Here is a 10,030-nt window from a genome sequence, read left to right on the forward strand (position 1 = left end):
GTGGTGGCCGGACACAATGCTTAATATGGCATGTATCTGTTTTGTTGCTACTGTTTCTGCAGTGGTCTACTGCAGCGGTCCTCAACTGTTTTGGAACCACGGACCGGTTGGAGGTGGGCGGGCTCTGTGCATGGGGGCGGGGTACCCCCGCGCTTGCAGGTGGGCGTGTTGCACTCACAGGTGGTGTGTCTCGCATGCGCAACATGCCCCCTGTGAGTGTGACCGCCCACTGTGGGGGGGCATAGATTCGTCTCCACGACCCTGTCCTGGGAAGCCCATAGACTGGCACCGGGCTGGTCTGGGGGGTTGGGACCGCTGGTCTACTGAACCACTGTTTGTACTCTACAGAGCTTGCACAAGGGGTTAGAGAACCTAGTGGTGCGGTGGTTAAACTGCAGTAATGCATTCAGAACTCTTTACACAACCTGAATACAATCCCAGGTAGCTGGCTCAAGATTGACTCAGCCTTCCATCTTTCTGAGGTTGGTAAACGGAGTACGCATCTCGCGGTACTCAATGTGCATAATTGAATTGCAAACCACCCAGAGAGTGCTTTAAGTGCTAAAAGCAAAACACTTTACTTGTTTTGCTTTTTTATTCACTAGCCAGCTGTGCAACTCCTGTTTCTTTAAATGGCACACTCCTCACTTGTGATATGGCAAGCCAGAAACCATATGGGGCATCCTTGAGTAGAGCATTTCACTTTGCCCATTCCTAACAGGACACTGACCTACATAAGTATCTTTTAAGTCTCTGAGGGAACCTTCTAGCATTGTGCTTGCCACCACATGCATGAAACAAGGTGAGTTCCACACCCTGTAGAAGAACAAAAGTGCTGGATCAGACCAAAAGCTTGCCCTGCCAAGTCTTGTGATCCCACACTGGCCAGCCATGTGCCTGTTGGAAGCCCGTGATCAGGACACACAGGCAAAGCCCCCCCCCCCCCAGTCCTGACAATATGGTCTAGGATCCTGGAGGGAATATAGAGCCATCGTTACGGTCAGCCATTGATAGCCTTTCCCTCAATGAATTTATTTAATCCCTTTTTAAAGCTGTCCCAGTTGATGGACATCTCTACACCTTGTGTTTGCAAATTCCACAATTAAACCATGAGTTGTGTGAAGAGGAAGGTCCTGCTTCTCTGTGGAATCTGCTGCTATTTAGCTCCAGTGGATTACCCTGGGTTCTAGCACCGTCAGTGGCTGTTTTTTTTAAACAACAGCAACACTTCTTCTTATCTTGGAGACTCTTTCTGTTAGTTAAAAGTGTACTTCAGAGGAATATTGCTACCGAAAACCTGGGTGTGCCTGGCTTTGCTTCTGAGCCAAACTCATAAAGAGCGTTACTAAGCAGTGACTACAAGCCTCATTTGCTCCTGAGCCTGGCAGAGAATAATTCAGAAAGATGGTTTGGCTTACTTCCTGCCCTTGGTTGCCAAAGCAAATATTTCCTTTGGCTCCGATGTTCTGCTACTTGGATTCTTAGAGAGCAAACACTTGACTGCTGGGTATTAACTTCCCTCCTTTTTCTTTCTAGTCCTATGGTGGCTATGTTGCTTCACTGGCGCTTGGGTCTGGTACAGGAGTGTTTCGATGTGGAATAGCCGTGGCTCCTGTCTCCAGCTGGGAGTATTATGGTATGGAAACACCTGGTAAACACCAGCCCTTGAAAGTGGGGCACAAACAATGAATCCCTTTTGAAAGTAGGTCGTGGCAAGGAGCCGGGCCACTTGCAGGAATTGACAAAGGCACACAGCTTCACCTGAAAATAAATAGTCGGGAAACTTATTTTTAAAAATCCAGCACTATTCCCTTTGCTAGGGCCGTCGTGCGGTGATTTGTAGAGGTGCCTAGACACCAAAACAGATATCCTTAAAATGAAAGTCATAGTGAGAAGGATGAAGTTACTGTAATCAAGCAGATATCACCCCATAACACCACTTAGGATGTGTTTAGCCTCTCCAACAGTATTCAGGGTAATTGATAGAAGAGGATTAAGCAATTCATTTAGAACAGGAACATGTGGCTCTGGTTGCCTGTTCCAGTTACATAGACCCATAACACCTGGAGGGTAACAGGCAGATAAAAATTCAGCTCATCCCTCTTCAGCAATAAATAGTCACTCTTTGTTCTGGGATGATTCTGGCTATGCAAGATCAAGAACACAACCCTGGCTATAAAATAGTTTTTTTATGTTGTATGCTGTGAAGTTGGAATCATCTTATAATGGCCCTAATAGAGCTTTCAAGGCGAACAAGATCATTAGGGAATGGTTTTACCAGTTCCAACTCCACACCAGTGAGTCTCCATGGCCAAGTGGGGATGAAAGAAGAATAAAATAATTGAAAGGAATGAAGAAGAGAACTGACTTAATGGAGGAGGTGAGGTGCACCTACAAAAGAAGTCCTAGAAAAATGGCAAGGAATAATTACAGAGAGAGAGAGAAGAAGAAGAAGAAAGTAGGTTCATTCTTGGTTCTAACACCACCAGTTGCTTATTGGCAGAAAAAAGAAGATTTCTTACTGGTTTTTTATCCTTTTTCAAGATAAAAAAAAACAATGGGTGGCTAGAAGGATCTTTTGCCATGTAGCTGTGATGGATATGCTTCATTCACAGCTTGCTGGGTTGGATCAAAAATAGCATGTGCACGATTCAAGAATCTAAACTCATGGCATTTGCATCTACTTTGATGTGCGATGAGGATTAACCACATGTAGACATTTCAGGTCCACACCAAGCCATGAAACTCACTAGGTACCTTTGTGCTAGTCATTTTGTCTCAGCACGGCGTAACTTACCCCATTATTGTGAAGTTACAGCGGGGAAAGCCATGTATGCCATCTTGAGCGCATTCAAGGGAGATGGGATATAAATGGGATAAATAAACAACTAGATAAATAAATACTCTTTCCAGTATTCTTTAGGAAGAAAGACTGTATTCAGAAATAAAAATGTGTAGCAGTTAATTAAAATATTTTTAAGTATATGTATTTGTAATAAATTGTCCCATCATAACTTTCTTCTTGAGTTATGAATATGAGACAATGTCTGTGTTGAATGGAAGAAGTGGTTAATGGATTTACCGTCCCTTGGGGGGGGGGGAAGTACACCGGCTGAGTTACATGGTTGTCTCTGGCCTTTTTACAAGCTAGAAAGAGTTTATTTTGGTGGACTTTCACTGTTAGAGAGGCTGCCAAGCTTAGGTTTATGAGTGAAACTCCACCAGTCTCCTCCCATGGCTGGCCCCAAATACTGCTGATGTTTTCACCATATTCTGAGGCAAATATTCCCAGAAGCAAACCAAAATATATACAAAAAAAAAGGTACTCTAGCTAGCAGGTAGCTGTGTTAGTCTGTGGTAGCAAAGAGAAAACAGAAGTAATATAGCAGCTATAGTACTGACTAGTTTTTATTTTGTATAAGCGTTCGTGTGTCCATATTGAAAAGGTGTGATTGGACACACGAAAATGTATGAAAAATAAAAAAAATGGTTTTATAGATGCAACATGATTTCTGATTTCTATATATAGAAACTATATATATATATATATATATATTCATCAACTATATATATTCATCTTCTTGAAGGAACCATCTCACTGTGGTTGATGGCAGAGCCAGCCCCCAAGGAACCTCAAAATTATGGTGCTATTACCTCATAATTTTCCATGTCTGGTGGCTTGTGCCTAGCAGTAGGTCATAGAGAAAAATATTCTGGATAACCATAACACTTTAAAATTCATTATCCATGCCATGGGAAATCATGGGCCAGTTACATGAATGTTCTTCTGAAGGAGCAAATGTAATGGCATGTCCTAGATTGATACTCTCTTTTGTGTGTATGGAATTGTGCATATTGTGTCAGCCTCATTTACTGTCTATTACAGCATCTCTGTTATACTGTATTTTACAGCATCTATCTACACAGAACGATTTATGGGTCTTCCAACAGAGTCAGACAATCTTAAGCATTACAGGGTAAGAACTGTGGGAAATTTCCTGCCTCTTCCCCACCCATCCCCCGCATGCCGCCCATTTAATCTTACCTATTAATTTCGATATCCTCCCCTGACTTTCTTTTCTTGGCTGTTTCCCACTGTTTCTTTCATCGGACTTCATCTCAAATTGATACCTGATGGCAGTTTGGAAAAAGTAGGTGGGAAAAAGAGAGCGCTTTTTTTGGCACTGCTTGTAGGGTCTGAGAGCACAGAGTGCTCAAAATACTTGGACATGGCTCTTTCCTAAACTTACTTTCAGAACTTCAGTCTCAAAACTAATACCTTGAGAGTCCGTTTTCTTCCATCATCCTTAAGGATACTGTTCCACAAAGTCACACACCTTTTACCTGAATAAGCACGAGCGTGGGAAAAGTCCCTCACACCACTTGCCTTCCATTTACTTTGCATTTTGCAAAGTTGCCATTTTTAAGAGGAAAAGAAATTGGCGGGAAGCTACACACAACTGAGGATCAAACTATGCATACAGCTATCCTGTCCTCAGAAGAAGGAATCCCGTAAGTTCTGGAAATGTCTGATGGTTGTAGCAATAGCTTTCCATACTTCCTATAACTTAAAAATTACCTTGCTTTGTTTAACTCATGGTCACTGGCAGGGAAGCAGGGGCTTCTTTTACAAGCAGATTGGGCAGTTGTAAATATTCATCAGAATCAGCTTCTAATGACAGGCTGTTGGCAACATAGAGCTTAGCCCTGGGGAGCAGACGCAGGGTGAAGACCTCCCATCCCAAACTCTAACAAATTTGTCCCTGTTGGCTTCAGTAGAATCGTGTCAGATGCTTCCAAGCCATTCTCTGGACCAGTGGTTCTTAACCTTTGTTACTCGGATGCTTTTGAACTGCAACTCCCAGAAACCCCAGTCAGGACAACTGGTGGTGAAGGCTTCTGGGAGTTGCAGTCCAAAACTCCTGAGTAACCCAAGGTTAAGAACCAGTGCTCTGGACTAATATTGCTGCTTACTTGAATGCCATTAGTCTTAAGTAGCTTTATGGCTCCAGTAATTCTCCCTCCGCCCCTGGAAAGACAGATCTGGCAACAAATGTATTCCTAAATGTGTTTAGTGGGTTGGATTCATCTTCCTTTCCATGAGTGGAAGCTTTCTTCAAGCAGGATTGTCCTTAGAATGCTCCAATGGGTGGAAAGGAGGGGTCCTTGCGGATGCCTCTCATCCTTCCATAGCCTCCCGCATCATCTCCCCTGTGTTCCAGAGAGCTCCCCCAAGCTTCCAGTGCACATGTTTGGAGGAGTATCAGCTGCTGTTGGGGATTCTCAAAAATCAGCAGCCCCTTCCCATTCCACCACTGGGATTCTTCTACTAGATCAGAAACTTCCCCCACACAGAAAGGAGTTCCCCCAGTCCATGGGAAGTAGATTCTGGATCCAGCTTATTGACTTTGTTCCCCAGCTCCAGGACCCTCAACCCTTTCTCCACAATGTCTCCAACAGATACTGTATTCAATCTTCACCAGATTGCTGAAGCCCTCGCTTTGAAAGTCATATAAGAACAGCTTAATCAGCTTCTTATTGGCCCGGAGATGCTGGTGGTTGCCACAGTGGAATGGGGGGCAGTTGGCAGGGAAGAAAGGCAACCCTCCGTTTGTGTTTGGCAAACACTGAATTGTTAATTGTTTCTCTACAGAATTCCACAGTGATGGCAAGGGCTGAGAACTTCCGCAATGTGGATTACCTTCTCATCCATGGAACAGCAGATGGTGAGATTTATGAAAAGCCAGTACAGATCTTGAGATAGAATCACTGTATTTAAAAAAACACTTTGTTTAAAAAACGTAAGCATTTTTAATACGGGTCAGTACTTCCAGATGCATTTTCCCTTTTCCATTCGGCATATCAGGCAAAGCTGATTCATTGCTGATCACATCTGCCATATAGCTTGATAACTCATTACTTGAATCTAATGCACCAGAATTGTGTGCTTGCTGGTATTTATCAACTGGGGGGGCTAGTTATGAGCCACTTTCATTGTCTTAATTTCATTTCTTCTTCCTTTCCTATTGTTTCAGACAATGTACATTTTCAGAATTCAGCACAGATCTCCAAAGCCTTAGTCAACGCACAAGTGGATTTCCAGGCAATGGTAGACATTATCAAGCTATTTAAATATCTATGTACTGTGTAGTTCTAATAGTATCATGAACCAGCCAGCCCCTTTCCCATGATCATCCACACTTTTTTGGATCACTGGCAGGGGGTAGTGGTTTTTTTTAGCGTGGGTCGGATCACTCGGTTTTAGTTTGGTTTCGAGCATATGTGATTGCTGGTATCAAACCAAAGTGGTACTGGTGGGTGTGTTGCCTGAGGGAGATGATGACATATTCAGCTGGGTGTTGCATTGCAATGTGCAGTGTGAACACCTCCTCATCTTCTGATCTTCTTCTTCTTTTTTCTGTGCAATACAGTGCTGTGTCATTTAGATTGTGACAAGTGCCCCAACAATTCAGCACTATGCCACTTACCAGTATATATTTTTTAAGAACAAAGAAATCCAGCTTCCCTCTGCTCCCTGCAGAGGAGGAGACAGAACAGGACCTGGGGACATGGAGGCAGGGAGGGAAAAATCAGCTAAATAGGGCTGCTTTGAAGGGTGATATCGTTTCTTGTCCTTAAACCATCCGGTGCTTGTCTCGGTGTTAAAGGATCACTCAACATGGCATGGCACACTTTGAAGCCATCCCATTTAGACTGAGGCAGGTGGACATGTAGTCGTACCTTCATTTCCCCTCCTCTGGATTTTTGGAATTGCAACCTTGGGGCCTATTCAAGAGCCTTAGTCCACTCCGTCACGCACAGTGGAAAAATACAGTGTAATTTACGTGGTGTAAACTTAGGGGGCAACTATGTAGGCCATTTATTCCATGTCAGATTTGGCATGGATGAAATTGAATTGAAAACCAGTGATTACATGACATAAAGCTAAGTACAAGGAAGCTGAGTGGGGAACTGTCTGCTGATGGTCTGGTTGGTTTGGCTCAAATTCCACTAGTGTTGTTTTTCTCCACTTCCTGCCCTGTGTGGTCGTCTGATCTGATGCAAAGGGTTAGTTGTGGGGGTGTCAGTTCCCTTCAACCAAGTGCCTGTTGTCTCCAAACACTATTTCTTTTCTCTCTCTTTTTTTAAAAAAAGTGTACTTCCAACTTAGTACTGAAACAAATTAGCCTTATGTCATTTAGAAAAAAAATTTAAAAATTGAAAAGCGGTGAAGGGAAGGGGTGGTTCTAGTGGAAATAGATAATCTGCACCTCATCAGCTCCTAGAGGCAGCTTCCACTGTTGCATCTCTGTGCGTGAGCAAATATTGAACAGGATACTGACCAGATTTTTTTCTGAAGAGGGCAAGTGCCTCATTTCCCTTTCTCCCCCCAAAAGGAACTAATAGAGTTCCTTTTGCCAGCATCTCCCTTTAGAGAAATGGATCCTTTAGCTCAGTGGTCCCCAACCTTGGCCCTCCAGAGGTCCTTGGACTTCAACTCCCAGAAATCCTGGCCAGCAGAGGTGGTGGTAAAGGTGTCTGGGAGTTGTAGTCTAAGAACATCTGGAGGCCCAAGGTTGGACACCACTGCTTTAGCTGCTTTAACACATATGCACATATTCATTAATAATGTTCCAGGAAACCCTTTACTCTGAAAGGAAAAAAGAGGTGACCCTGTTTGCTTAGGACCTAAATCTCAATTCATGTCTGAATGTTACATCTCTTTCTTCGGGAATTAAAGCCCTTGCTGACTCCTGTGTTTGTCTGGATGGCTACAGTGATTTCACCCACAAAAACCACCAGGGGAGCCAATTTGAAAATTTTTTTGAATCAAAGCAGGTTTTTCCTGCAGTATAGAACAGAAGATACTCTAAAGAGGCTTTATTTTGCTAGCAATATCTTCTTGCTAAGGTTGATGTTTGCAGGGGAATGTAGGACTGAGTTTTCCCAGGCCCACCTCTGTCCTTCATTCTTGGTCAGTGGAATGGAAACAGTTTCCACAGTCGAACAGAAGATAATAAACATTTGCCACATCCGCTGGGAGATTTTGGAGATTTTTCTTTGTCCTTTGAGCCCCGGACTTGTCCTCCAAATACAGTGGTGCCTCGCTTAACGACGATAATCCATTCCAGGAAAATCACCGTTAAGCAAACACATCGTAACGCGAAATTAAAAAAACCCATTGCAATGCATCGAAACCCGTTTAATGCGTTCCAATGGGGTAAAAACTCACCGTCCAGTGAAGATCCTCCATACGGCGGCCATTTTCGCTGCCTACATAGCGAGGAATCCGTCCCTAAACACAGCGGGGAGCCAATTTAATTACCCAGCGGCCATTTTGAAACCACCGATCAGCTGTTAGAAAAACATCGTTTTGCAAAGAATCGGTTCCCGAAGCAGGGAACCAATCATCGCAAAGCGAAATTCCCCCATTTAGACCATTGTTTTGCGATCACAATTGCGATCACAAAAAGATTGTCGTTAAGCAGATTCATCGTAATGTGGGGCAATCGTAAAGTGAGGCATCACTGTATGATATTAAAGACTGTTTTGTGGAATCCTGATTTTCATTCCTGTGTTGCATTGGGCATGACATAGGTAACTCCCTTGTGTTGCTATCACCTGGGGCCCTGGCCATTAACTGTACAATCATTTTAATACTTCTTTTTCTTTTCAGTGGTATGCTGATCAGGATCATGCGATTCCAGGACTTTCACTTAAGCATCTCTATGTTCATATGACCCATTTCCTCAAGCAGTGTTTTTCCCTTCCTTAGAAAGAGACTTTTCTTCTTCTATGCACCTAGACCTCAGTGAGAACAATGCATGTTTTGCTATGAAGCAACATTAGTTGCACAAATTAAGCGTATTTTGAAGACAGAGCAAGAAAGTTAAAATAAAGGCAAGCTTGATGTTTACTGTCTTTTATTGCTGTACTTGCACATTAACTAATCATTTGTGATCAGTTACATTTATTTGTTTGAAAACGAAAGGACAATAAAAGCAAAACTAGTATTTTATAGGCTGTCCATTTCCCTTTCTCTCTCCCCGCCCCATCTCCAGTCTTTAATCCAGGCTCATATGTCATGTAGATCATTCCTTGTGGAGCCAGAGGTTTAAGGGATCGTTCTGAAAAGGGGCACAAGAATGGGTCACGGGGACCTTCTGCATGAGTATTCAAACTAGCACAGGTCATATTGCAGGAGAATCTAGCATAAGAACCTGAGGAATTCATTTCCATGTCAGGGGACACAGCAGTGAGATCTTACATGGTTTATTTCTGGTTAGATTATATATTCGTCTTTTGCCTTTCACTTCTTGTGGGCTCTGAAGAAAGATATGGCTAGGCATCACACTATGCCTTGGAGGCTTGTTATGGATGTGACCTGGTTGTGATGAATATAGGATAATCACCCCTTAATAATCTAGAATATAGAAACTGCACAGGAGGGGCAAGATCGCATGCCAATCCTTCTACCTGGGAAACTTCCTTTCTCTACAGAGGATTCTGGATTCTTAACACTCCCCTAACAGCCTAAAAATGTATGTTAAGAAAACCAAGTTCATGGCAATTAGGAAAGAGCAAGAAGCCCAAGAAAGATGAAAGTATGGTTCAAAATGAAAGTATGGAGTATGTTGGCAAATGTAAGTAACTTGGAATTTGGCTGAATGTACAGTGGGTTCATCACCATGCTGTAAAAGTCCGAATGGAGCAGTAGCCTTAAGATGAAATTCTTTTAATTGAAGGCTTTTAACTGAAATAACAACTGTGGGTCCTGATGATGGCAATTTTAATTGTATTTTAATTGTATTTTAACTGTATTTTAATCATTTTATTTTATTGAATTTTAATTATTGTAAGCCGCCCAGAGACCTCTGGGTAGAGTGGGCGGCATATAAATTAAATAAATAAATAAATAAATAAATAAATAAATAAATAAATAAATAAATAAATAAATAAATAAATAATACATACATACATACATACATACATACATACATACATACATACATACATACATACATACATA

The 10,030-nt window shown here is 42.4% G+C and overlaps 1 protein-coding gene across 2 annotated transcripts in view; it reads left to right on the forward strand.

Annotated features, from left to right (window-relative positions):
• FAP (fibroblast activation protein alpha) overlaps positions 1–9,019 on the forward strand; it is a 61,605-nt gene extending 52,586 nt beyond the window's left edge. For both annotated transcript variants that reach the window (XR_013545888.1, XM_020798376.3), the window contains 5 exons: positions 1,537–1,636; positions 3,913–3,977; positions 5,654–5,726; positions 6,036–6,109; positions 8,678–9,019. Coding sequence is in view for 1 of the 2 variants with exons in the window: in XM_020798376.3 (XP_020654035.3) it covers positions 1,537–1,636; positions 3,913–3,977; positions 5,654–5,726; positions 6,036–6,109; positions 8,678–8,776 (411 nt within the window). In the remaining variant the exon portion in view is untranslated. The remainder of the gene's footprint in view (positions 1–1,536; positions 1,637–3,912; positions 3,978–5,653; positions 5,727–6,035; positions 6,110–8,677) is intronic.
• Positions 9,020–10,030: the final 1,011 nt, after the last annotated feature.

This window comes from Pogona vitticeps, chromosome 1 (assembly GCF_051106095.1).
Source record: "Pogona vitticeps strain Pit_001003342236 chromosome 1, PviZW2.1, whole genome shotgun sequence".
Taxonomy (NCBI): Eukaryota; Metazoa; Chordata; class Lepidosauria; order Squamata; family Agamidae; genus Pogona; species Pogona vitticeps.